The sequence below is a fragment of the Tigriopus californicus genome, chromosome 10, assembly GCF_007210705.1.
Source record: "Tigriopus californicus strain San Diego chromosome 10, Tcal_SD_v2.1, whole genome shotgun sequence".
In the NCBI taxonomy this organism is placed as follows: Eukaryota; Metazoa; Arthropoda; class Copepoda; order Harpacticoida; family Harpacticidae; genus Tigriopus; species Tigriopus californicus.
The window spans coordinates 15,061,723-15,089,646 of NC_081449.1; the positions used below are offsets into that span (position 1 = coordinate 15,061,723).

General features: G+C 44.0%; 4 protein-coding genes across 11 annotated transcripts in view; 3 read left to right on the forward strand and 1 right to left on the reverse strand.

Moving 5' to 3' along the window:
* The first annotated feature begins 5,529 nt into the window (after positions 1-5,529).
* LOC131889192 (kelch-like protein 10) lies at positions 5,530-7,925 on the forward strand. Its single transcript, XM_059238222.1, has one exon. It carries the CDS (start codon positions 5,531-5,533, stop codon positions 7,676-7,678), a length of 2,148 nt encoding a protein of 715 aa, XP_059094205.1. The 5' UTR covers position 5,530; the 3' UTR covers positions 7,679-7,925.
* A 1,286-nt stretch (positions 7,926-9,211) lies between these two features.
* On the forward strand, positions 9,212-12,179 carry LOC131887627 (mucin-5AC-like). Its single transcript, XM_059236258.1, has 3 exons — positions 9,212-9,512; positions 9,913-10,139; positions 10,822-12,179. The coding sequence occupies exons 1-3, from the start codon at positions 9,212-9,214 to the stop codon at positions 12,085-12,087; spliced, it is 1,794 nt and encodes a 597-aa protein (XP_059092241.1). The 3' UTR covers positions 12,088-12,179.
* Positions 12,180-12,197: 18 nt separating this feature from the next.
* On the reverse strand, positions 12,198-16,198 carry LOC131889193 (uncharacterized). Of its 2 annotated transcripts, XR_009374181.1 has the most exons (5): positions 16,030-16,198; positions 14,575-15,793; positions 12,953-14,512; positions 12,515-12,712; positions 12,198-12,417 (listed from the first exon to the last, which is right to left on the reverse strand). XR_009374181.1 is itself a non-coding variant. In XM_059238223.1 (3 exons), exons 1-3 carry the CDS (start codon positions 12,973-12,975, stop codon positions 12,222-12,224), a joined length of 417 nt encoding a protein of 138 aa, XP_059094206.1. In that variant the 5' UTR covers positions 12,976-13,278; the 3' UTR covers positions 12,198-12,221. The 2 variants fall into 2 exon arrangements, 1 of the variants encoding a protein (XP_059094206.1); XM_059238223.1 differs by lacking the exons at positions 14,575-15,793; positions 16,030-16,198 and having other exon boundaries at positions 12,953-13,278.
* Positions 16,199-16,578: 380 nt separating this feature from the next.
* Positions 16,579-27,924, forward strand: part of LOC131889194 (protein unzipped-like) — a 34,678-nt gene continuing 23,332 nt past the window's right edge. For 2 of the 7 annotated variants that reach the window (XM_059238229.1, XM_059238226.1), the window contains exons 1-6: positions 16,579-16,906; positions 17,008-17,185; positions 18,327-20,970; positions 21,887-22,083; positions 22,361-23,327; positions 23,413-23,516. Coding sequence is in view for 3 of the 7 variants with exons in the window: in XM_059238226.1 (XP_059094209.1) it covers positions 23,487-23,516 (30 nt within the window). In the remaining 4 variants the exon portion in view is untranslated. Of the gene's footprint in view, positions 16,907-16,972; positions 17,186-18,326; positions 20,971-21,886; positions 22,084-22,360; positions 23,517-27,924 lie in introns of all 7 variants that reach the window. The other 5 variants (XM_059238228.1, XM_059238227.1, XM_059238224.1 and 2 more) reach the window with 4 other exon arrangements.

Sequence of the window (27,924 nt, forward strand, 5' to 3'; positions counted from 1 at the left end):
TCTCTCTCTCTCTCTCTCTCTCTCTCTCTCTCTCTCGACCCACACATCCATCCAAGTGGCCATAAATAATGTTACCCGGTCTCTACAACTGGTTACTCCAGGTCCGATCATATCAGGATTCCCCCAGATCCTCTCTACCGAGCCCGGATGCCCTCTTTGTATGATATTACTAATAAGGCGGTTGCCTTAGAGAGTAGAAAGGCCAATCTGTAGTTGCGTTGTGGGAAATGGAGCGCGGAACACCGTTGGCCAACTCATCCTCCATTCGGCAACTTTGGCCTAAAATGCGTTATTGAGGTCGACCCGCTCGAAGGCAGCTGACATAATCCCCATCCCCTTCCATGAGGCTAAGTCTTGTGCTAACCAGATGGCCAAACCTTTGGCAAATGCAGCACCATTCTAGTCATATCTCATAAAATAACTAAAATGTTCATCCTTTTGATGCCTGAATTCGATTCCTCGATCAAACTCAAATTTCCATGCAATTGACACGAACTTACAACATTACAAGCATATATCCTTCTTTTTTACAAATTTACATTCGGTTCCATGCTGCTGGTATTTTACAAAAGTAGAATGCTATATTTCCCTTTATCCCTCAATCTTAAAACAGTTCAAAATGTTTTCAACATCAAAAGTTCAGATATTTTAAAAGAACTACCATTTCAACGCAACTTGAATATTGAAGAAAATACACGCAATAGGTATTTTTTATGTTTTGGGCTTTTTGAAGACCTTGTTTAAAGGGATCATAAAGAGTAAAGAGCTCATTTTTCAGCCCTGGTTGATTTTCTTGAAATCTTCAATTATGGTTTAACTTGGCAGTTTCAAAAGTTCACAACATGGTTTTCCAAAAGTTGCAATTTCTAAAATGCAGTGCATAGTTTTTATATCTCTATTTTGAGATTGAGCTAGAATAAGAAATGCAATATTTCACGTTTAATTAATCTAAATTAATTGCTTCGATATTTGAGTTCAGATATAAGCGAGCCGTTTTGGAGCAAAAATACATGAAAACTGTACCATTGAATTCCTTATAAATCATAAGCTAATTTGGATTCAAGTGCTGACAAAAAGTGCTCTAAATTTCCATCCAATGATAGCTTTTGATTGCTCTTATGTGATGAAGTTTTGATTGTCAGCTAAAAGATCCATTTAGCAATTAAATCAAAGTTGTTTTCTTGTGGACCTTCCCGCTAGGCAATTGCTAAGATGTGCTTATTTATTTTTCTGGACACTTGATAAGGCTTTTAATCACTGTGTCTGACTACTAAATCAATTCAAAAATTGAAAAATGTCTCTTCAAATTCCATAAGTCTTTCCCTGAAACAAATGAAAAGTAGTATAACTTGAACCATTTCTTGACCAAATCAATTTTGATTTATCTCCCATTGTCTTTTATGACATGAAAATTGAGACGTTTTTAGGAAAACCACTTGTCAAGAAATAGGCTCATTTAAATGCGAAATGGCACCGGGCTCCGAAACTGATGACGCTAACTTGAAATCGTCTAATGGGAAAGTATGAAACGATACAAATAACCTGCGAAATAAAATAGATCTTAATTAAATTGGTATGTCCTTTCGACTAATTGCATCTACATCTAATTCTTCGTTGCTAGGGCGTAACAACGAGTTATTGTAGTTGAAATGAAAACTTGAGGGAATCATTGAGCAAAGAATTAAGCAATTCAAGTTATTTTGCGATACAGAAAAAAAAGAAATGTGAAGAACTAACACAGTTTTCTGCCAAGCATCTGCATTTGATTTGCTGTTGATTTGTAACATTGCACAATATTTGCCTAACCGACATTGTAATTGTTCGATTCGCTACGATCAATTAAGGTTCGATTTGAAGCGACGAGAATAAGTGCAACACTTTACCTTCAAATGTTCAGGTTCTTTCATAAGGATAAAATCAGCCTGGCACTATTAGGCAGGCACGGTAAGCGTTCTAGCAGCAGTATTTATGGCAGCCTTCATTTAAATGTAACTTGACTTAAGTTTAAGGTCTACTTGTCCAAATCAAGCGATTTGAATTTTTCGTTGTTGATCTGTTTGTCAAGTAATCCAGGGACTCTAAAGAAAGGAAACGACACGGCTTTCCTTCGCCCACCAAGTTAGGACATTCCATTGTATTAAGACAGTAACTATATGATCAATAAAACAATATTACCCATGCTATATAGTACACTTAAGTGTTTTTAGTAAATAATGATCTATTTGATTTACAACTCTGTTCCTACATTCAATATTAATGAATTAATTATGAAAATCAGAAGAATTTATGAAAAAACCGTCAACATCAAATTAGTCAAGAACAATCAAATTGTCTTTAAAATCAGTGACATTCTTGCTCAAAATCATCCATGGGGGAAAATCTAGAAGAATCATTTCAATTGATGAGGAACTTACACTGACAAATAACAAAAATAACGTATGAAGTAGTCAATAGAAGTACATGCACATAAATATCGACTTATTTGAATTTCTGGGCTGGACAATTGTTAATTTTGTTTTAATCAATCAATTTGACAAAACAAGCATCAGCTATTGTTGGAAAATGGATGGGTTGTCTTTGAGTAGAGTTTGAATATTGTGGCGAGCATATGCTCGCTCACTTTAGTCATCTGTGATATGTATATATAGCTAGGAACTCTTGGTAATAGATAACGGTCTGGAACCGTGCGGTCATTCAGGAGCCTATAATCCCCACAAGCTCTCCACGAACCATTGCTTTTGGGGACCATATGAAGGGGTGAAGCATGGTTTGATGACGACGCTTGAATAATTCCCAGTTTCAAAAGTTCCTCGAATTCGGCCTTGGCGATATCATACTTCAGCTTAGAGAGACGCCGAGGTCTAGAGAAACAAGGCGGTCCAGTAGTCTCTATAAAATGACGGACGCTATGACTCGCTACAGTTGTCGAAAACGAAGGCTTCAAAAGGGACGGAAAACGTCCAAGAAGTCGCAAGTACGGACAGGTTTCCACAGTAGACACATGATGCACGCCCGCTAAATCGTGTTGACTAAACGGAACAGCAGACAAGACCACAGACGCAAGGTATGGGGAAATCACCAAACGTTTATTCTTCATGTCCACCAAGAGATGATGACGGCGCAAGAAATCCGCGCCCAGAATAGGCATGGACACATCAGCGACAGTAAAATTCCAATCAAAAGGAACTCCCAGGCCGATATCAATGCATCGATGCACCACACCATACGAGATGATTCTAGTACCACTCGCAGTGACAAGATTGCACGAGGCATCAGGAGGACCAATCAATGGAGATGAAACAAGTCGCCGTGGAATTAACGAGATTGCAGCGCCGGAGTCCACAAGAAAACGTGTGCTGGATCTTGAATCCGTAATAAAAAACAAAACCGAATCCAAAGAAGTCGCGTTGGAACACGATCCCGCAGAACCGGAAGTAGGAGTGGCTGCCGACGACGAGGCAATAGGTCGACAGCCTATGATTAGTTTTTTGAACGATCCTCCTTAGGCTCAATGGTTGGGCCCTTGCACTTCGAAGGGTCCAGGCAGCGATAGGCCTTTTTTCCATATTTACGATGCAAATAACACAGAAATGGTGTGGGAGGCTTGGTAATGGAAGACACGATATCAGCAGACGAAGACGAGGCGGACAAGTTGAGGACCTGCTCGTAGAAAAGATCCAGAGGCTCGTCTAAACGCGTGGCCAGAGAAGCACGAATGTGACTGGGAAAAGCTCGCAGCAACTTTTCCTTGATCAAGTACTCCTTGATGTCGTCCACACCATCCAAAAGTGACCTCGCTTGCGCGTATAACTCCACCACGGGCATCGAATTCGGATCCATGTCCAGAAACGACGACACACGCTGGGATGGCTTGATGGAAAACACCCTGAACAAGTCCGACTTCAGAGTTGCATACGGGTCCTCGTCATTCGGCGCCGGAAAAAGCACTGAACTTGGAATCCTCGAGATGATATCGCTCCCCAGTGTTGAAATGACATGATCGAATTTTGTTGAAGAAGACGAAATGCCCCGGAGTCGGAACTGGGCCTCGGTCAAGAGAAACCACTTCGTGGGTTCATGACTCCAAAACGGGGGAAGCTTCACAGACACTGCCGATGACAAAACCGGCTTCGAATCGTCGGTCGCCATTGTAAAACTCTTTGAACTCGGGGTCACCAGTACTTCCCCCCCAACAAAAGACACGGAGGAGATGCGGCGACAGGGCCGGGATGCGGCGACAGGGCCGGGATGCGGCGACAGGGCCGGGATGCGGCGACAGGGCCGGGATGCGGCGACAGGGCCGGAGTGGGAACGGGCCGGAGTGGGATCGGGCCGGAATGCATTTCCGGAATAACCGCCCAAGGGACCGGTACAACCGCCCAAAATACCGGAACAAGCGCCCATGAGACCGGAACAACCACTCAAAGACCGGAATCACACAAAGATCACGTCAGGGTCACCAATATGGCGGACACATGGTCCACCATCTAAATGAGTCTAGAGATGGTAGTTGACTGGTTTATTACCAAGAGTTCCTAGCTATATATACATATCACAGATGACTAAAGTGAGCGAGCATATGCTCGCCACAATATCTACTTCTAAATAAGTTTACAAATGAGGTAGGTATTATTTAAGGGGTAGAGAGTATATTTAAGGGGTAGAGGGTAATAACAAAGTTTAGTTCAATAGATGTCACTTTGAATTTTGGTCTCCAAGGAATTCAGCTTTTAGCAAAAGCATCCAATATAGTTAGGTCAAAAAAGGGCGTCATACTTGTTAAGATATATAATTCCATGATTATAAAGTATTCAAATGACCTTAAAGAGCAATATGAAGCTCAGAGCGATAGTATGCCTACTTTTGGTTTGAGTGCCATTCCCAGACTGAGAACCATAGTTTCACAAGTGCACCAAATTACTTGAAATTTGGACAAGATGTTCCTGAAATAAGTTTCTTGTAACAATATCTTTAGCAAAGAATATTGACCGACTGTGTTTAGAGCAAATTCTTGTTTTATCGCAAAAAGTTATTCTTACACAGAAACGATCCAATTACTCGCTTTTTTTTGGACTGAAAATGCATTATGAACTGCAGCAAAATACAGAAATTTGCGCATGCAAAACAATAACTGAAAAATGTGGAACATGTCAGTGGTTCCTATCTTCAAAAATTGCGTCCTTAATCATTACTTAATACGGGTGCTGTGCTATTTTGTTCAAGAATTGTGATGCCATTTAAAATTTTGCTACAAACTGGTTCACTCTTAATTGTTCCCGAGCAAATTGAGACTAAAAAAATTGATCAATGATCACTGACGAAATATTCAAAATAGTAGTAAGTAGCGAAAAGAAGGTTTTCGTGTGTCATTTTAGCCTCTCTTTCCAATATCATTTTAGGGCAGCCTGACGTATAATCCCGAGGGTTTGGCCGCCTTCAAACTTCTTTGTTCCATGTTAGGTCGTAAATTTGAAATGCTTAGATGGAACATATCGAGAGTAAGCCCATCACGAGCATAAGAAGCTGAGAAATGAGAATGATTTTGATCCAGGGTTCGTGGTGGATTTTCGGACTTGAAGTGCGAATCCAAGTCCGATCAAAATTAGAGATGGATGTCATTCTGGAGCCTGAAGAGCGTAGCTCCACTCCAGGACAGTCCTCGCCTCACATGGTCGAGTTCACAAGCCTCCGCCAACATGGAGATTCAGATGGAGCCAGCCATGACGCAGTTTTGGTGTCAGATTCGGGTCGAACCTTCCCCGTGGACCGAACCTTGGTGGCCAGTCACAGTCCCGTGCTCAAAGCCCTGTTCACTTTTCCCGGTGAGCCTCACCCTGATGGGGTCTATTCACTCCAATGCATTCCAGATTCGTGCGTCGAAGCCAACCTGACCTGGATCTACCAACAGAACTTGCCCCTCTCGTTGAGGAATGTGACCCTAATCCTGGAAGGAGCCCACTACTTGGACTGTGGGGAAGTCGTGCAAAAATGCCTGGATTTCATCTTCCGGCATTTGTCGCCGAGCAATGTCATCAGCCTTGCCGCTTTTGGTCAATTCCACCAGATTTACGCCTTGAGCCACCACTGTCAACGGTACATCGAGTATCACTTCCGAAGAGTGGTCCAACATTCCGAATTCCTCGCCATGGACTGCAACGCCTTGTTCGAGTTGCTCTGGTTGGAAAACTTGAATGCCCCGGAGGAACTGGTTTGGGAAGCAGTGGTTCACTGGATTTATGCAGATCCCGAGTATAGGCGTGTGTTCTTGCCCACACTGATGAGAGCCATTCGGTTCTGCCAATTTGGATACCTCTTTTTGAGTGAGATGGTGATTCCCCAAGCCCAGTGGATCCTACCCGATGATCCCGAGGTTCGATCCATTTTGTCCAAGTTTACATCATTGTACCACAAAGAGATCACTTGGTCCGGACACTTTATGGTTCCTTTGGTCGAACCTCCATTCCCTTCTTGGCCGAGATTGTCCCAAGATGTGATTGTCACTTTCGGGGGTTGGAGTGGCGAGGTTGCCGTAAATCTGATGGAAAGCTACGACATTCGGGCCAATCGTTGGACTACTCTACCATTTTTTGATCCCATTGACGGAAGGGCCGATTTCGGAGTGGCTTGCCTGGGCAGCAAGATCTATTTCGTGGGAGGCTCCAGTAACCAAAGAGAACTACGATCGGTTACTAGTTTTGACTTAATCACCCAAACCTTCACAAATTGCTCTCCAATGAATTTTGTGCGGACCAAAGCTTGTGTGGTGGCCTTCAAAGGCCATCTATACGCCATTGGAGGTTTCAACGGATCTCGTCGATCTCAAACCGTCGAGCGCTATGAGTCTGAGCGAAACTGTTGGACCAAGATGAGCCCTTTGAGATTTGCCCGCTCTGGAGCGGGTTCCACAATCCATCGGGGTAAAATTGTGATTGCGGGCGGATTTGATGGATTCACCCAACTAGACACGGTCGAAGCTTTCAACCTGGCCACTCAAAAATGGGTGAGCATGGGGAAAATGTGCACCCGACGATCGGATCTGAGTCTTGTGTCCTTGGACGGCGTCCTCTACGCCTTAGGCGGGTTTGATGGGCGTGACTGGCTAGCCACGGTCGAGTACTACGATCCACGACATCGGATTTGGCACTTTGCCCCCTCCATGTCAAGTCCCAGGGCCAATTTCAGTGCCCTGGTTGTTGATGGCACCATAATGGTTGTGGGAGGATTTGATGGCCAGAGTGGAATACGTGAGGTTGAAAGCTACAATCCCAATCAAAGAGAATGGTGGCCCAACTCCCCTTTGAATGTGGGACGGTACGGCTTAGGCGCCTCTTTGGTGACGGGCAATCATCTCGACCCTGCCACCCTCGTCCAATTTGCCTACATTAACAGAGACCGACTAATGGAGGAGATGCTTGCTTCCGGTGAGATGGCTCAGAAGCCGAGATATGGAGCCAGGACTGACTTGGTTACGACGAACTCGGATAGCGAAGATGAAGGCAACGAGGAAGGCAATGAGACCGATGAGGAGGAGGTTGAAGTTGATGAGGAAGGGGACCAAATAGGGGGAGAAGAAGAACAAGCCTTGGAAGGGGAAATCGAAGCCTATTTTAGTGAAGAGGACGAAGATACCTCAGAAGAAAGCTTTGGTGATGCTGATGATGAACAAGAGCCTGCTTGACACATGGAGAACAAGAGTTCGCTTTTGAGCTTCTTTAGAACAAGTTTCTCATTATGCATTTAGTGAATCATTACCTCCAGGCCTTTTTGCATTGATGCTGTACCTATATTTCCATTCAATATTCGGGCATTCGTTTGAAACAGATAACAAGTGAGATCAAATCTCTCAAGTAGATTTCGTGGCTTATTATTCTGATTCTTTGAAAGGATGACTAATGAAGTCTTAATACAGTTTTTTTCACATTCGGGATGGTCTGTTGACATTTTCTTATTAACGGTTTGTTACCAATAGATTAATTTTCTTGTTCTATTTTGAACCAATTCCGCAGGTGAGATCCCTCGACTTCAGGAGCAATGTCAAAAAAGAATTTCCGAAAGTGAAAGCGACGAAGGAAAACAAAGCTGATAGTAAACTTATTAGTGATCCAATTATGATTGCTCCAGACGGAGATGTAAGTTGAGTCTCTCATTTGAAGCGACGTGAATGTCACGTTGACAAAATATCGCGGAAAACTTTATTCGATAACTTACCTAATTAATTTTTCTCTTTCTCTTTAACACTGAAGACGTAAGTGAAATTGCGCATACTAGCACATGTGTCAACATCCTTCTAGATGCCCTCAAAGGTCTTCATTCAAAGCCGTTTTCCACTAGTACGAACTAGGATTCAGAGCTTTGATTTGAAGTCCCTCAATAAGATTTCCCTTGTTCATTTTGTCTCGCCGTGTTCCGTTAAGTGGTGTGAATCAAAGCGACAAACTTACTTCTCACACATCGAACGCTCTGTTTGACGCACCTACGCTGAGAAATGTCAATGTGGTTGGTTATATGTATTCTGCTCATGCTACAACTATCACCCCTTAGTTGGAAAGAAGATGGTTGAAGCTTTGACGGTCACGGATGGTTTCCTCTCGAAGTGATTTGTGTTCTGTCGCCAGTTCAGTTTCTGGTGTCATTCAGGTCACACCTCAGAATCGAGTCGTGTTGGGTGTGGCAGTGATTTCTAGGTCTTACTTGTGCAATATGAATATTTTGTGTCTTCTTTTAGTAGCTCTGGCCATTGGTAAGTATTCTTCCATCTTGGTCCACCAATCACGATACAGTACATAGATGAATCTTAAGTCACTTATTTGGCTTCAGGAACAGAAAAACTAAACATAATAGCATATAAGTCAAAATGAGATACTGCTCGTATAGACAAGCAGGCACCACAAGCCCGATCTAAACTAAACCTATTACGTTATTCTCCTGCAACTATTTTCCCCATGTACTATCCCAACGCCAAATCAGTTTATCTCCATGAAGCACTATGAGCCCTTAGAGCCGAATCCACCTTTTTGAAAACGCATTTATTAAACGTGAAGTCAGCTCATAAAACGTTATAGAAAGCGGTACTAGTCATATTATCATATACATATATATCAAACCAGTTAAATGTTTCAATTTCAAAAGTAAGGGCATAAAAAAATTCATTGTCGGTTTATTAATCACAACACATACTCCTTGTATCATTTAAGTTCTAAGTGTTTTAACGATGCATGGTGCAATTAACTCTTCTTTAGCTGACGCAGTGGTGCCGTTAGAAAATCGGAAAACTAAGCGGAAACGGAAGATCAAGATCCCCCGCAAGATTCGACACGACGACCAAATAAGTTTGGACTCAACCATCGAGACTTTGCTACTGCCCCAGAAAGTGTCAACTTCGTACCAAGTGGCCGAAGACGAGACCTCGTCAAATATCCAATACCACCCTGCATTGTCCAATTACGGCCTTGGAACCCTCAGAGGCCAAATTCGACGGGATGACATCATCTCCCCGGCAGCAAAAAGTGCAGGTTAGATGTGCTTTTTTACTCCCGTCCCCTGTAAAACCTTAATTAGAGGGCCAACTGAAAAGGGTTTAACAATACTTGTCATGGATACGGATCTAGGGCATTAGAAATCCCGATATGGATTAGATTGTGACATTGTCCTTCCTTTGTTCTGTTTTCGGAGTCAAGACAGAAGAGTTGTTAAAGCATGTCAAGTAAACGAGAGCGAGATTCCAGACGATGCTACTCCGTAAGTTTAGCACTTTTGAAAGCTTGGGATGGATGCGCTCTAGTGCGTTTGACAAAACACGGGCCACACCTAAAGTTTCTTCAGGAAGTGAAGTTCTTTAGTCTGAATAGATCGGCATGATGGTTGACGATGCATTTCTATTCCATTTACTAGCCTTTCACTTCTTGATTACAGACGCTTTTAGCACAACTACCAATCGGGCGCCATTCGAAAGTCTACCTCACCGATATACCAACGACCCAATTTCTTACCATGCCCTTAACACGTTCATTGCGACTGAATCAAACACCAAGCCACCCTTGCGGTTTGCTCCGCCCACTACCACAACCGCCACTACAACCACAACAACATCAACAACAACCACAAACACTGAAAGAAGTAGTACTACAATAACCTCAACGGTAATTCATATGTATCTAGAAAGAAAGCGTTCAATCAACTTTCTCAATCTCTTTTCGAGGGTTGCTAAAAAACGAAGTTTTTTTCCATATATGAATAAGACAGATTTCAAGGTCATCCTCCAATTGTCGTTCAATATCGGGAAAAAATCTGGCTGGCTAAAATGGATGTCATTCCCAATGGAGGAATCAAAGAGCAGAACAGTGATCGAGGGAGGACCTTGACATTGCCCGGGGTTCTTGTTTAATTCGCTCACTGATTTCTACCGAGACTAACAGCACACTTACAGTATGCTTCGTACACCTTACTCTCGCTGCAACCGAACAAAAGATTCGCCTCTTTCCCTGAATTCGGAGGCGACGTCGAGATTATCAGCCCTGATGCAATCCTTTGGCATTAGAATCATTGCGCTTAGTTCAAGGTCTAGCGGTGATTCAATGAAATTGGTGGCTAGCAGTATTCATTCATGCATTCAACAAGCTAGCAAGTCACATGCAAGTTATGGAACCATTGGATGGGGTTCATTTCATTCATAATAGCGTTCTTCATGACATTCGTTCGCCTCGGCATTACTTAATCGAGCAAATATTACAACATTCAATCTCAAGGTGTCAAACATTTTAACCGAGCTGTTTGGTTAAATTTCAGGAGTAAAATGAGGTTGAATATGAGTACGTTTACGAGGACGAAATTGATTCCAAATCGGAAGCGGCTGAACCCAGCAACAATAATAAGGAGCCAGAGCCAGATATTGTCAAGAAAGAGGTCAAATCTGTTGGAAATGCCCTTAGTCCAACTGAAACAAACTTCAAACCATCATACCGAGAGGGCTTTCATCCCTCAAGGCCCGGACCCGTGTATTCCCAACCCATCAGGCACAATCCGGTGGCAACGCAACCTTACCAAAAACAGAATTCTTTCGGAGTGTCCGTGGATTTTGCGGGCTTTTCTCACGAAAATCCCTTGCTCACCTACTACAAACCATTTCCAACTTCTGAGCCCACTTTCAAACGAGAAATCATACCCGACCACATTTTGGCCAATCCTCAAAATATTTACCAGAATCAGTGGACGACATCGGGCGCCGTGAAGAAACCCCTCGTTGATGTAACGAAAGAAAAGGTCAAATACTACGAAACAGCCACTACTTTTGACCCGTATATTGACACGGTTCACTCACCACAAGACAACGGGGAACCCGTCACGGAGTCCAGAGTATCCCATGGAGAGAATTCTGGGTCCCATCACAGTCAGTCGACAAAAATCACCACTTTGCATCAACAACAACTCAGTTCCGACTATTCAGCCACGGAATCATCCGCTTCACTTCTCCTTTTGGCCCCATCTGGCCCTCGAGTTCCCATCTTGTCTAAGATTACCCACGATATCCGAGATATGTTCTCCAACATGATTCACCGACGACCCCAAGAGCGGCCCGATACAGCAGAAGTCGACAGAGCCCCACAACCCCCTCTCATGCACCGAATCCGGTCAGGATTGCACAAAATGATGGGCAATCAGTTTGGGGACCGCCAATTTGACGGGTTCGACTTCATACCACTGGTGGTCGTTTTGGTGGGCGCTGGACTCCTCCTGGCAGCATTGTTCCCTAATGCACTTACAAACGTCGCCAACGGCAATGTGGTTCTCGGGCGCAAGGATGACCTTGACGGTGATTTAGCTCTTTTGGACCATGCAATAAATCAGCTGGAATCCGGGATCCTTATGATCAGCTCGTTGAGGCGTCAGGACACTTGCGCCGAGAAGCTGGCCTGCAAATTAGGTGGCTTAGCTAAGGAAAACTTTGACGACTCCGAGATGCTTCTGGGAGCTTTAAAGATGGTCGTGCCCGTAAGTTTTTCTAATGTTTCTCGATCCTTCGAAAGCAGTTACCGCAACATTGACTCAGAATCCTGCCGCCAAGAATGTTACCGCTGTATCAATTTGTGAAGGGTGCCTAACAAAGCGAAACAGCTCATTCCTATTTTCATACCACTTGTGAATGCCATGTTCCAGTAGATATTAGAATAATAAACAAAGATCAAGAAAAAAACAACGAATGAAAATAATGACTTTTATTTAAACTAGAACAAACTGAACAAGTTGGGGTCGACCTCGTGCTTATTTCCAGCATGTGGGCAATGTTCCAGCTTGTTGACCATGGTCAAATCCTTCTCGTAGCAATAAGCTGAACAAAAATTGGCATAAACCGGGATGGTGATTGTTACCTTGGTGGGAAGAACATCGGTGATGCATCCCAAATGGAGACCATCTTCCCCCCTGTTGAAAGAAAGAATACAAACAGTTTCAATCCGAGGTTGCGTGAAACTTTAATGAACTATTTCGCCGCCTCATGATCCCCCGAACAGGAATTTACCTGATGCAGTTATTATATCTCTGTTCCATTTCGCTCTTTTTCCGATTGCATACTCGATCATCCTCAAGGCAAGCGGGCAAAGGACATCCATCGGGCAAGATGAAGTCTGTGCCCAGGTAAGTGACCACGGTTTTGAACTGGGATTGCGAATCAACTTGAGAGACGTAAATCATGGCGATGACGGCCAATGACGAGAATCTGTGAGTGCATGAAACCAACGATCATTGATTGACACGTCAGTTATTGGCTCGTTCGTTGTTAAATTGATTGATTCATCAATGCAATAGGAAATGAGTTGGATGTTTTCTCTCCCCCGCAAAATTGCGAGGATTTTACAATCAGAAGTGTTTGGTTTTCGAACTCCGAGCTCAAGGTTACCCAGCGATGACATGCCACAACTCGGTCCTTTTTTTGTCAGAAAAAAGTATATTTACTTACAGTTTGGAGTTCAGGAAGCTCATGTTTGATTCAAAAGGAACGGACGGAAGATTTTGCCAAAAAAATTGATTTTAAAGGGTAATGTTGGTTGGTTGGTTGGTTGGTTGGTTGCAAAGGATACCCACGACCAAAAACACTTGCTTCGGTCGAGCTGTAAACGTGAACTGACTAACCAGCACAAAGACGAAATATTCTTCTCGGTTATCCTCATCAACCATCCCCGCTATCCAGTACAACAGCGATATCATTAACGTAAGAAAGGCGTCAAGCACGCTTTGTTGCAGCCAAGGTATCAGTGAAGAGACCGCTACTAAACCTTCTTTCAAGCCAACTTTTGACATGTACGAAGGTGGATGGATAGACCTGGTTGTATTTGGTTGAGCCCGTTCACAATGATGACAAATACGGTAAAAAGTTGGCCTCATGCAATTGGTGCCTAGACTAATGAAACATCCCCCCAGGTCGAATGTACCATGCAACACGTCTTAGTAACACTTTGGGGTCCTGTATTGTCCTCACAAATTGTTCTGAGAAGTGGGGCCCCGTCCACGCTCACCCATTATCCACGTAAACAGGGTGGTTCAGGGTCACATCCGACACTTTCTGGACATATCTATCCCCGTACCGGTAGTCGACATAACTACATAAATAAACCTGAGGCCGTTCGAGCAATGACTCGGGAACTTTTCGAGTGCTCAAAAGTGCAACATCTCAAGTGGACGATTTGTCCCTTTGTACTGTTTTTTCACCACTGGCACAGAGTGTTTCATTCCCGAGAAGATCCCCCTAATCGTATGTTTTGGTTGTTGATTGAACACCCTGGATATGCATTCAACCTTGAACAACTCCAAGGGGTCTCAGGCCCGACAAAGCATTTCTGAGGTAATTGGAATCGACTTGACTGACTGCTTTGGCATAACTAAAGGGAAGAATCTTCCTCGATCCGTTCGTACATACATAGCTCATCTTCTTTCGTTCGCTCCAATGGACGACTCCTTCTTTCTGACATGTATAGTAGACACTTCCAACGAGTATGTTTCATATCACACATCTTATGCTCCAACAAAGACCAGTCAGTTCCCTCAACTTCTCCTTCATATCGAGGACAAATGTCCTGAATAATTACAAGTCCGACACCTGTCACTGCATCCCCTCCGAGAAAAAAAAAACCCAGAAATAGAAAAATGACAAGTTGCAATGCGGTGCGCCTCATTGGATATTCTGATGTTCGATCCATCCGCGAGCAAATCGATGGCATCTTTCACGCTTGACAAGTTCCTTGTGAACAACAGATTTATTTGAGACTTGGATAGACGTATATATTCGTATAGTAATACTTTGGGACGAGCAGACATACCTTCCTCCCATGGAAAGAAAACAAGTCATTAGCAATCCTCCCCTCGATCATGAATGCATGCATTATGTTTGGAGCTGAACTTGGTTCCAGGACCACAGGAGAACCTCCATCGCCGCCCTCCACCCACTTTATTGGGCATGCAGACAAAATACTGCCGACAATTGGTCCGATCTGCGTAATAACCGTGTTCCTTGGCGGTGCAACTAAAGGGGAACAATCACGTCAGGGCAATAGAACAAAACAAATCGAGCGTTTCCAATGTTACCTAAAATTGATCTGACTCTGTTGGAACGCCTTGGGACGTCGGGATTGGAGGGTCTTTATCGATTCCTGAGGCTCAAACACCTCCCCAGAAGCTTCTTTCTCATCGGCCGCGTCTTCTTGTATGGGTGTAACAGAGTCGATTGTTGGGCCCTCCTCCAGGTGCTTCCAGGGAATGATATCGGGAGTGTCTTGTGATTTTAGGAACGGATTCTCGTCTAGATCGTGTCCTACAAAATCGTGGCTCAAAGGTGGCATGTCCGTGTCGGCAGGAATTTGGAACATGGAATCCATAGCCAAGATTTTTCCCCCCAATGGGGCTGGGATCACTGTTATGTTGACGACCTTTGTTTCGATATCTTCCCTGCCTTTCCCAGGAGATTTCCTCATCACCACCCGAATTAATCGCCCCTTGTTGTTTCTGCTATTGTTCAAAAGCTTGCTCTGCGGATCAAAATCGGCGGCCGGGATTTTTTTCAATAGAACTTTTCGAGTTGAGCTCCCTAGGGTGGTCCTGTCGTGGCTGGCTCTGGTATTCCAAGGCCAAAGAGCCTTCAACCCGTCTGAAGGTCGAAAGTAAGGTGGGAGTGTAGGTCTTCTTTGTCCCCCCTTTGATCTGTCTTGGATTTGACGTTCCCGGTTATTATTCAATTTGGGTATGTACGATGTTGAGATTGCAGCCCTGGATGAATCCCTTCCGCTCCATGGAGTCGGACCCAACGGCTCGGAACGACTTCTTTGTCGAGAGAAATTGGCCTTGATCCCATCGGACGGCCTAAAATCGATTGGAAGCTCTTTCAACCCCTCATCGGAATTTGATGGACGCGTCCCTCTGACTGATTTTTTGCCATTGGAAGGGACTGCTCCTGCTGCCGCAGTCACTCTTGTTTGTGATTGTGGAAAATTGGACTTGATCCCATCCGAGGGTCGAAAATCATGGGGTAGTGATCCGGAACTCGGTTCTGATTGGCTTTGGGTGAGAGTGGTGAAGAAAGGTGGCCGATGGACCTCAAACTCATTAGTGCCTGGGTCAAACTTGGCCTGTTCGACCGACCGTCTGTTCACGGCATTATCCGCCGAATTAAGATAAACCCAATTATGCAATCCCTGCCTCCTCAGGTCCAAATCCAGGGCGGCAATGTCTCGGAAGGGATCTCCATCCACATAAAAATAGGGGATTTGGGGCCATGCCCAACTGACCTTGGCCATCAAGGTCAAAAGTGCTGCGAGCGGACAGAGGGAGTGAGAGAGAGAAAAAAAAAGAATAGGAAAAACCAATCATAACATTAGCATCTGACACTTTCTCACGATGAAAGAGTACAAAGAGTAGTAATGTTAAGCCTTAACAAGCACAAAGACCCGAGCTCTTCCTCTCATAATACACACACATACACACACACTCCTTTCTAGATTTATGGCTCTCTTTGACGCACATCAGAACACATGTTTCATGTCTTACCAGATAACCACGTGATCCTCATAACGACAAGTCGAGTGAGTGTTTTCCTATTGTTACGTATTGAATGACACACTTGGGCCTTTTCACGGCTAGATTGAAACTCTAACTGATTTCCTACCCAATTCTGGATAGCCAAGTGACCACTGATGTACACCAAGCCAAAGTTCTAACTAATACCGCACCACAAAGTGAGAGTGATGTTGCTGATTCATCCATTTGACTACGTATTCTCGGGCCCAATAGCAGCGGGAAATCGGGCTTCACTCGAAATCGTCACAGAAATCCCGAACGTCATTGAACTGGAAGAAATACCGCAGTATGGTCATTCAACGGAATCTACTGTCCATAGCAATACTCGAACCGTCAACAACGCGGCCAAAAGCAGAGAACAGGCCCATTTTAGTCAGTGAGAGGGGGTCTCCTCATCGGAAGCATGTCATCCTTTTGAGTTGACGCTTGCGTCCAGAGAGAACACAGGAGAAGGAAGAGGATATCAAGTTAGAACGAGTTGCTTCATTGCCTAATAAGGCCGGGTAAGGGACGAATATGTGAATATTACGGCTTCGCCAACGAACGACGTCACTTGAAACAGGTTGTTGTTGTTGTTGTTGTCCATTTCACGACAAGTCGCGTCGACGGAACGCCAATTCTGGTGTAGACGCGATCGTTTTATCACATTCTAATTTTGAACGTAAACATCATGGTTGCACATTGAGCACTCAAATAGTGAGGGCTATACAATATTTCGGGGAAGAGGAACTCGATTTCATGGTGGTGGGGAAGTGGGCCAAGAACAACCATGTGTGTGAATGCGCGTTTCGTCCATCAAAGACGGAGAGGTTATGGTTCTTTTGATGTGCCATAATTTATGGAAATGGTAAGACTCAAACGTGATATGTGAGATTCCCTATTGATTTGTTCATCCCATACATATCGTGGTTAGTAGCCTGCTAACTTGCTTGCTTGCTTGCTTGCTAGTTGCCTTCAGAAGGATCGGTCCAAACGCTCACATTCCTTAAGATATGTGGTCATAATGTGAGGAAAGAGACACCCACTAACATCGATTGATACTCGGTCTGGTACAGCAGCAACAACAACAACGGGGACAGATGGGATATGTGTCGAGCAACATGGACAATCTGTGCCTTCATTTAAGGTAAACTTGGGCCCTTTGTAGTCTTACCTTGCAGGGACTCACTATATTCCGTCAAAGGCCAAGAAGCTGGTTACTGTATCGCGATCTAGTCTAAACATTTTCATATTCTTATACCATGCTGAGCGTTATATGGAGTTGGAATATTAGGAACCCGACACTGTCATGTAACTCACAGATGTTGACGAACGAATCCAATTTTTATTACCAGAAACTTTTGCAATGCTTTCCACTTCGTTAGTTCACCTCGCTTTGGGTGCCTTCATCTTTGAAAACCCTTCAAATGAGGGGAATGAGTATTGGATCCACTAGGCCGGGCAGATTTCCATTTCCAAACCGGAAGTGGCTTGGCGACATATTTATGGCATTATTCGATCTTTGGCTCGTTATTTCATTTTTTACATTAAAAGAGGGCGATGGATCCATCTGGTGCGATGGTAGTGCTTCTATCACCATGGTTGGTGCGGAGTTCCTAAGTTTTTGTTCGGAGGAGGAGGAGGGATATGGAAAAGAGCGAGCGAGTGAGGAGGGAGGCCATCTCGTTGGCGAGTGTCTTCCCCAGGACACATTGCTTCATGAACGAAGGAGAGGGGGGGAACAAAATGGGAACTTATTTGAAAAGGGATCATCTCACTCTCAACCGAGTCCGAAACCAGGGAAACCAGTTAGGGGTTTTTGTCCAAAAAGCTGGCAGAAAATATGACGAAGTGCCAAGAGGGAGGAAAGAAGAACTACCATCCACTATCTACGCCATCGAACATAGACCTAACAAACAGCACCACGCGTTCCACGTTATTCGGGATTGCTATGGGACGGGAACAGTTTAACTTGGGAAATACTATCTATTGATAGAAAGACATTCAGAGCTCAAACGCGTTGTTTTGCATAATCAAGTTTTATCTCAGTACTATTCTTAACTCTGTGGTTATTCCCGAGAGATATCCCTACTAGAGAGGGTGGTGGTAGGGGACAGAGGAAAACTTTCATTTACACACCAACCGCCATTGCCATCGTCACTTCCACCCTCTTCCATATATCCCAGATAAAGACAGAGTTATGCATGCAGTCAGTCCGGATCGGATTAACTCTCAATGCTGGGGAAAATATTCATTTCAAGGCGTTAACACGTGTTCAACCTCTACAGGATCGGGTTGAATGGCTAATCTTCTCGCTAACCCTCCACCCTCTCTCACCCCAAATCATTCACTCATGGTGGTTCAAGACCCAGGCGGTTCTTCGCCGTTTCGGCAGTCTTCACCTCAATTGGATTTCATTGTTTGTCTCCCCTTCTGAAGTTCGGTTCCCTTTCTTGACATATTGGACCTAAAATTGGTCCACCTGGCTCGTCCCGTCCCTTCAGACATGACTTGGACCATCGAGTCATCGATGGCCAAATTGAGAAGATATCATCACTATTATGATTACCCCCACCACCATGTCACTATCACTGCCGCTTTCGAACGATGGAAACAAGGCCATTGTGCGTGTGTCTTCTTGTGGGCTTCGTCAATGTTGGTATTAGTGGATCGGCCGACCAAGAGCAAGGAATCGAAGACTGGACGAAGGACAAAAGCCGGCCTCGGATGTTCTTGATGGCTCTTGGGCGTTATGACAAGGTAAACACATCATTTCTGATCGATTTCCTTTGTTCAGAGCCATCACTTGGCACTTGCTTGGAAGGACATGGTCAGTGGACTCAGGATTCAAGGTCTCAGACCTATCGAGATTATTCTCCGAACCCATGGGTACATCAAAGCATGGCATGATGAGCGGAACAACGAGCAAAATCATGCAGGATCTCCGTTTTGGCACTTGGCAACGAGCCTCCGACCAAATTGAATGCAGTTCCTATTTTTCCGGCGAAAAAAAAAGAGAACCGCCTCCCGCGGCGTTCGTTTCTGCTATTTTGATGGCATTTCTTGCTTGATTGAACAATATCGGCGACGGCGGCCCTTTCCAATTCCGCGGAACCGAGAATATTCATCTCGTTAGGGCTCAATTTTATCGACCATAAATTCTCTTTCACTCACCCTCAGCACAGGAGGAACAAGAGCCACCACCAACCAACACTACATACTAAAAAGCGCCCGGGGCCTACTTTAGAATGTTTCCGTGTTTGAATGTAAGGAAATCTCGATTTGGTGTTTTGAACCGCCGCTCCAGTTTTAGATGTCAAGACAAATTAGGAATTCACGATTCTCGAAGTCCTAAAGTGTCGGATGTTGTTTAAGCTCACCTGAGGTCGGATTTTAATCTCCTTTTGAAATTCAATGTCCTTAATCTCCTCTCTCTCAAGTTCTTCATTTAGGTATGGCTTCGAGAGAAGCAAACACACTAGCGGTACAAAAATCTGAGGGTACCTTTCAATGCTAAAGCGATCTTTCAAAATGCTGCCGTCACTCATGGAATAACTTGATTTCTTGTTTCTACATTCAAATGGAATTCATCAGAGCTTTACGCCACAAACGAAATGTTAACAAATTGAATCTTCGTCTATGATTACTCTGTGTTACAATCATAGATGGGAAAGTTGGCTTGACAAGAAGGAACACTATTTTGTATCGGAGAGCTTTTTATCTGAGTAGTGGGGTGAATCAGTCGTGCTGAAACCAATTTCAATTTCCATTTTTTGGTCTTCTGGTCTGGCGAGGACAGTCACATCTTAATGCAGGGACCCAAAAACAAGAGCGAATGAGAGACACTAAATCAATATCGGAACAAGTTAATCCAACGCCCAAATAGCCGAGTCCATTGGGTCCCATTTCCAGTATTACGTCTAACAACAACGATAAAGAGTCTTTATGTGCGGGGATCAAGCACACGAATTATCCCGAGTCTTCGAGCAAGGTTTGAAAACACGGAGAAAAAAAAACCCTGTATTTTGCCGTTCACGCCCAACCATTTTTGTCATTAAGTGAAGCAAAAGTCCCAACCTTGAGCAGGCACAATCTGTTTCCCCACCTCAGACGTGGCCAAAGTCCTTTTACCCACTCTCTCACGAACTCACTTGCCTCGGTCATAGATAGATTCTTTGGGGCTAGATTGGAGCAAGAAAGGTGAGAACAGTTCTCTACTCTCGACGTGACTTGACAGGTTTCCATTGCATTATTATCCACTTCTCTAATCTCGATATTATAATCTGCCGTATAGTGTTTCAGATCTTCGTTGGAAACAACCTTGTCTCACTTGTTAGTGTTATTGATGGTCCTTTGGGAATAGCTGGGTGTTTTTTACCTGGTCTGGATGTCTACGTAAATGGTCATTACTCACTAACAAGGTCCCTTATGTTTGCAGAATGTGTTAAATAACCACCACAGAATGAATGGGGTTTCTATATCGACCCACGACTCAGTGCAATATCACAAAGCAAGAGCTTTCAAGTCTTTCTACAATCGAAATGTGTGACAAGTGGATTAAAATCAATACGTGCGAGGAATACTATCAACTTGAATTTGCTTGGCCTTCTTTGTGGAAAGTCACACGCAAAAATATTCTCAAATGAGCTTGGACTTTTCTTTTTTATTCAATCGGCTGCAGGGTGGAGCAAAATTTAAGCTCTTTGTTTCGATGAAAATTTCAAGTTGGCGTCATCAATTTCAGAAGCTACCGCCATCTATCGTTCAAAGGGTTGGTTTCTTGACAGGTGGCTTGTTTTGAAAGCCAAGTTTGGCACAATTTCAGACGAAATTCGTATTGATTTCCATTTGGTGTGGTCAAGGGATGTTTGAACTCACAAATGCATTTCACTTTCTTCATCATTAGACCAGACACATCAATGATTTTGACAGGTAATGGATTCCTCATTTAATATTTAACTATTAAAGCATGGGGGCCACAGGCAAGGTTAGCATGGAGAAAAAAAAGGAGACCAAGGGCAGTGGTGGGCTTACTTGACTACCTGAGGGTTGTGGGTAGCCTTTCTGTGAATTCGAAAATGAATCATTTTGTAATTTTCAATTTGATTAAAAGGTGGCAGGGGGGGGGGGGGAACACCCGAAGGTAAACGCCCTCTGCGACCAAATCATCATTCTTTTTGCGTATTTTGAATTAAAAGCTTGTTTTCGAAAACTTTCCTGCATTAATTCAATCCCATGGTTAGTTCAAACAATGAAGCCCTCCTCTCTTTTTTCTCGGTCTCTTTCATTATTCAATTTGGTTTCCCTCAGACATACCTAGGAAATATGTAGGCGTTGATCCAGAAGCATCTTTTAAGTCAGACTTGAACAAGCTTTTGAATAATCTTGACCAACCCTATATTCAATGGCTAGGCAGCTCCACCAACTTTGATTTGTTGGTGGATCAGACATGATGTGAATGTAAAGCTAAATAATACATGAAATTGTTTCACCTTGAAATGGTGGAAATTCTATTCCCAGTAGCGGTAAGGCGTCCCGAAAAACAATCTTGTATAGGGTCTTTTTAGACATCTGAGCCGTAATATATCGAAACCTGAAACACTTGAGTCACAAAGGATCGTCCAACCAATAATATTGATAACGTCGATGACACTTACTTACTAAAGGCTTTAATACAGGTACAGAAATGTATTGCCATTACTATTTCACTTTTAATGGGGAGACAGCATTGCCTCAAATGACTCATTCCCCGGTTGAACACCCTGTAAAAAGACATACTCCATTTTAGATTGAAGTCGCAGTCGTTCAAATGTTCATGGCGTGTTGAAGCTCATTTCCTTCTTTAAAGTCGACCTTGTCATTGCCAGAGGAGTCTCACCAAGCACTGCAGTCTGCACCAAGAGGACAAGGGAACAAATGAGTTCCACGGAACGCTATATATGCTATACTGACACGCAGTCAGTTGTGAATCATCAACAAGAGCCCCTCCACATGCATGCACACACAGTTCCAGCGCATGGATATGTGCCTTATATGGGTTTAACTGTGAGTGCAAAATTCACTTCTTCTCTCTCTTTGTCTATTAAAATCTAGCGCAAGAAAAGAAATATTTGATATCAACAGAAACGAGGGAACAGAGAGGGAAGTCGAAAATGAAATCTTCACGTGTTGTGTTCCATTGGGGACATTTGGATGCTTGTCAAAAGACGCCGAGGATCGAGTTGATGATGTGCTAGTTGTTTCTGATCTTGGCAAAGTTTCGCGTGAAAAGGAGTAGCAGTCCTATGAAGCGTTAGCATTGGCAAACAGTTTATCGTTCCAGGGATGGCAAAAGAAACTTGGATCGCTCTTCACTCTTCGGATGGCCTCAAGATTGATGGATTAATTTTGACAAGCTTGCTGGGCGATTCAATATCAAGTTTTCAGCATCTCATTCCCACTTCATCACCAGATTCCCAGGACTCGCTTCGGGCTAGCCGGATTTCACCCCGGGAAAAGTCCCACGACTTCTTCTTCTTCTTCTTCTTCTTCTTCTTCCGCGTCTTCTTTTTTCCTCCTAACCTCGATCCGCCAACCCATTCAGGTCTCTTCTTGGTTCTATTTACGTTCTCCAAGACCGCGCCGTCAAGCAGGTTTCAGCGAGTGAGGACCTGAGCACGAGCAGCAATGGAAAAGCCGGACTCCGGCCCACTCATCGTCCATCCTCTCTCGTCCCTTCTTCTTTTCCTGTCTGCTCCTCGCCGAGTGCTCAAGTTCGTCCCCAGCACTCTGGTTGTTTTCATTCGCTTCTCTCCGCGATCTGGCTCTGCGTGGATATTTGGAGATCCCGAAAGAAATCCCTGGCTCTTCTCCCGGTCCGTGGTTCGTTCCACTCTCGGGATACGTTTGTTAGTCCTTGGACACTTGAAGTGAGAATACGAAGAAATCCACTTTTCCTTTTCTCTTTCACGGGAAAGAAAATCGAAAAGAAACTCGCCATCGACCCAAGGAAACAGAAGGAAGGAATGCGGCTCGGGAGTGCTCGGTCGTTACTTTTTTCTTGCCAAGAAGTGTCAAGACCAATGTTGTGAGTTGTCCGAAACAATATATGGTGTTGTAGAAAACTGTATTATTACAGCCATCCCGGCACGTGCCCTCGCTCGGATTCTCGGGATTGTTTGAGTGAAAAATCATCCCAAGACGGCCAAGGTTTCCCTCACTTCTTTTACCCCGAGCCTTCCTACAGACCGAGGAGTGGACAAGAAAAGTCCAGGGACTTCTTTCAATTCCTGAATGTGTGTGTCAAAGTTGTAAGAAAAGTGACCATTTTAACGACCTTGTGGCACAGTGAGACGAATTTGTTTTTGTTCTTCCTCCCACTCGGTCGGTCCGCAGAGCCAAGCATTCAAATCTCATTGGAACTATTGGAAAAGCGTTCCACCCGTCTTTCCTTCTATGACTCCATTCAGATGGTCTCAGGAGTGTTGTTGTTCGCCAAGGTGAGTTGTTGTTCCTACTATTACGCTGCTGCTGCTGTTGCTGCTGCTATTTTCGTTCTCTTTAGGCAAAGACTTGAATTGGTGTTAAGGTAAATTAGTCATCTTTTGTGGGTTTCCCCTGGGCTTTAGCGGCCACCAATCAGCCTGAGAAAGACAATAATGATATCGGGATGAATGGAAAGCAATCTATGCTAATCCCCTATCTAAGCCTAGCTTTGGGATTGGCATCCATGCAAAACCTTGGGAAATGTAAATTTTGCCCTATCACCACTGAACCAACTCCGAAAAGGACCCTAGTCAAAAAAGAAAGGAAAACGGGCATTTCAAGATCTTTTAGGGGCTAAATCTTGGACATTTCTGCCAGATCTTTCAAAAATCTGGGCGATTGAACATTCATAATCTTGAGCATTTGTTTGAGCCCTCATTGTTATGTGTTTTTATTCTCTGAGTGTTTTTGAGTAACCGTTCTGTTTTTACTTAGTACACATTGTAATTACATTGATAAAAGTCAATGGGATTTTTGGGCGGACTAACAAAGCTCACTTTCAAGACATTCTTGTCAAATTTTAACTTTGAGTAGAGACCCGATGAGTGCGAAAGTAGATCGTGACTGAATAGCAAAGTATTGGCAACCACTCGAGTAAGAATCCATCCTTTTAAGACCCTGTATGAGTGGAATGTTAAATCAATTTTCCACAACAGAGCGACACATTTCCCACCCCTTTGTGGTTCAAGGAAAACAGATTTCGGAATGACATCCCTTCTCGTCATCCTATCCCATTCCTTCCTTTTTCCATCTCTCTTCAGCGTTGATTTTTCAAAGCGCGTTGGAAATCATATTAGTTCTAGTTCTTAGAATACCAGAAGGGGACAACAAATTTGTAACATTCTTGCAGTGACAAGGAAGTCATAACGATACAAGTTTACAACATTGTTTAATGATCAAGATAATCGACGGTCGTGTCTGGGCTTATTGGTCCAGTTTTAAGTGCTTGCCATTTCCTAGTGTTGTAATCCCTTAGCCCGAAGATATAATAGAATATATTCTAATGAATTATTAAAAACATAGGATGTTTTAAATCTGAGTTGTACATACTCCATCCATTAAGTGCTTTAGGAACAACCTCTGCTGCAATACTGAAGTCGAATGGCTTATTTTTCATTCTATCCAGTTCTCTTTCTATCCCAGCGTCTTTGAGGGTTGGGGAGGATTCAGAATCAAAATCCTTCAGAAAAATGACATTTCTGTGCAAGCGTGAGAGAAAATGCTTAGAAATTGCAATCATAGACGCTCTTCGCCCCACAAATGCCAAGGCGGACAGATTTGCAAGTTCGAAGGGAGAGGTGGAGAGGGGAGCTCAAAGATGAGGAATATCCCAAATCTTGGAAAGAGACAGACCTGATCATCGTCCTTACTTCTGCTGCGCATTCTCAGCTTTTCAATATCAATCAATTTCCATTACGAACTTGGGCTCGAACAATCCGACGTGATCTTCCTGCACTCTGCCGTTTAATCGTCAAGGAATGGAGGAGGTTTCGGCTCATGAAGAGGCGGGAACAAAATGGTTCCATTGTTTCAAGATCTGAGTTTTCTCCCTCTTCCACAAACTCCTCTTTCTTCAAGTGATTTCACACTTCCTGGGGGAGATGGTCCCTTTTTCTCAACTATTGAGACTGAGCCAACGAAAACGGGAGCACATCCCATTCTCGGTTATTCCAAAGCAGTTCCACATTCCTTTGCATTCCACACTTTGGTGGATGGAAGTAGCCCAGTTGTACAATGGCTAGCCATAACCTAACAATCATCTTAGCAGCACATGGATGGTTGGTTGGTTGGTTGGAGAGTTCCAGCTAATATGGTGGAACCGCTGTGGGTTTTGAGGTTGGAACTGTGGCGGTGAAGGGACACTGAAAAGAATCTGGACTTTGCGTTGGGCTATAAAAACCGTAGTTTGGCCTTATGCTCTCCGTTCGGTTTAATACCGACAGTGTAAGGGGTCCAGATTCATGGAGGGGACACAAGATGTAAGGTGCCACCCATGGCGGTTCCCTTTTTTGCGATGGAAGCTTGTCATGGATTGGATCTTGGAACTAGGACGACACTGCTTGAACCCCCCGGAGCAATTAGCTATCAAACTGATCCCAAAAACTGTGGAACCACTTTCACTTCTCCTGTGGTTGTCAGTGGGAAAAAACACCCTGATCCCAACCATTTGAACCCTCTTTACAGCCAAGAGATCAATTGTGTTCCCCCTTCCAACGCTCTATCGTGGTATCGTTTGACCTTATTTTCTATGGCAGCAATTGTTCCAGTGGAACTTCCAAGTGGAATTGACAAGGAATATACACACGAGTGGGTGGAGTACCTACGCTCTTCCTGTCGTCTCCCTGAAATTGTGCCAATAATGGTTGCTCATTTCTTCTTCCTTTGGGACGATGCCCTACTCGTTTGGTTTCTTTGAAATGGGTAAAAATCATCGCGGTGGTCTTTCTCTCTCTTTCTTTATGCCACCTCAACTACTTTACCAAAAGACAAGAACGGCAGGCTAGTACGTACCTACATGAACATGGGGAAGTTTGGAGTTCTTGGAACCGGTGGTAGGAAATCTTTTGTTCCTCAGGGGGTCTCACCATGTTCCATATGAAAAGAGGAACACACCTTGACGTTTGTTTGCTTTGCATGCATGCATACCATATGCTAGCTGCAAAGGACTAGAGTTCGGTCGAGGATGTGCATTAGCGATGAGAATAGAATAAAGTCTTCTTCGCCTTCGTCGTATCCTTCATCATCTCCGGGTTTGACGTCGTCTTTCAGTTGACGACGATGTTGTGGTGCCAGTGGTGGTGGTGGTAGTAGTAGTAGTAGTGGTGGTAGTAGTACAAGTAGTACTAGTGGAAATCGTGGCGATGGTGGTGGTAGTGGTGGTCGTCATGGTAGCCTAATTCATCAATCTTGGAGGGAGGGGAAGGCTGTCAATGGCCTTGTTCAAACTCATCTTTGAACGTGGCCTTGCAATTTCGGCCAGATCTTTCAATCTTTCTATGTACCCAAGTTTCATTCACTGAGCCAAAAGTTGTTCGAGAGATGGGCGATCTGAATCCCGCTCTTTGAGGCTTCGGCGTTGATTCGTTCCATTCTCAGTCGGGTAAAAAATTGACCAAGAATTGCTAACCTTCCACGTACAAATGGAAGCATGTTGATGTCCACATTTTTCCAAGTGCCACCCACCACTGTTGTAGCTAGCGATGTGAGATCTCAATTCTGTGCTTTTGGGATGAACCTCGTGGCTTGGCCTTTGCCTGCGCCCCCCCCACACACACACACGCACAATGGCGAGAAAAGCCTTTCTAACAAATTCATCACTCACGCCAAGCAAAGTGGCCGGATTTACTCGTGCAGCACTTCATACTACATACGAGCACTATTGCTCCTTGTCGTACATACGCAAGCACCCACATCCACATGCGGACGGACTACCCGTGAACGAACGAGTGTGGGCGAGTTTGCATTTGTCGGATGGAGAGAAATTGCTCCCCCAGGGCAAATGGGAATGTGCCTCGAATGGCATGAATCAAAAGTTGGGGCAGGCACGGTCCGAAGCCCTCATGATTGAACGCCGGAAAAAAAGGAGTTATTTTCATCGACGAACTGCACTTCGATCCCATTGGTGTGGATGATCAACTTGATGAATCAGACAGTAACGGGGAACCACCCTTTCGGGTGGTTTGCCATTTTCCAAAGTAGGTGAATTATTATTTGCCAAGACTATTTGATGACTTCGAAGATAAGGCATACATTTTTCACACAATTTCACAAATGGGGCATCCGTCCCACCTTCTGCATTCCTAATATTCTTAACTAAGTGCAACGGAAAAAAATTAAGGAATTGGTTTCAATGACCAAATTGCGAATGGAGAAGTTAAATATGACTACAACTAACCATAGGAATGTTGGAAACACGATGCTCACTTTCAAGGGTTTAGAGGTAATCGATTTTGCCATCTCCATCCTTCTAGGAGAAGGCTGGGTGGAAATTCATCCTTCCTTTTACTCTTAAGATTGAAAAAAAAACCGTCTCCAAAGCACTTGTATAGAGATTTCTTTTGAGATTACCTCTCAAGATCCTGAGCGTTTCTCATTCCGCTCTCCAGTGGAACTCCAATTAGCGGCCTGTGGCGGATCTGAAGGCTCTTTTTTCACTGACGGCCTTTTGCATCCATCAAAAATGCTCCTTCCCTCACTTAGTCGTGTTTCAGGAAAAATCCAAAGAACTTGGGCGACAGAGTGATTCAAAAGTCACCGGTTTAGAGGCTGAGTGTGCAAGATTGCGAAATAAAGGTATCGAATTGGATATTCAGAAATGCTAAACTTTCAACGGATGTAGGTAGATATTCTTCGCTCTTTGCT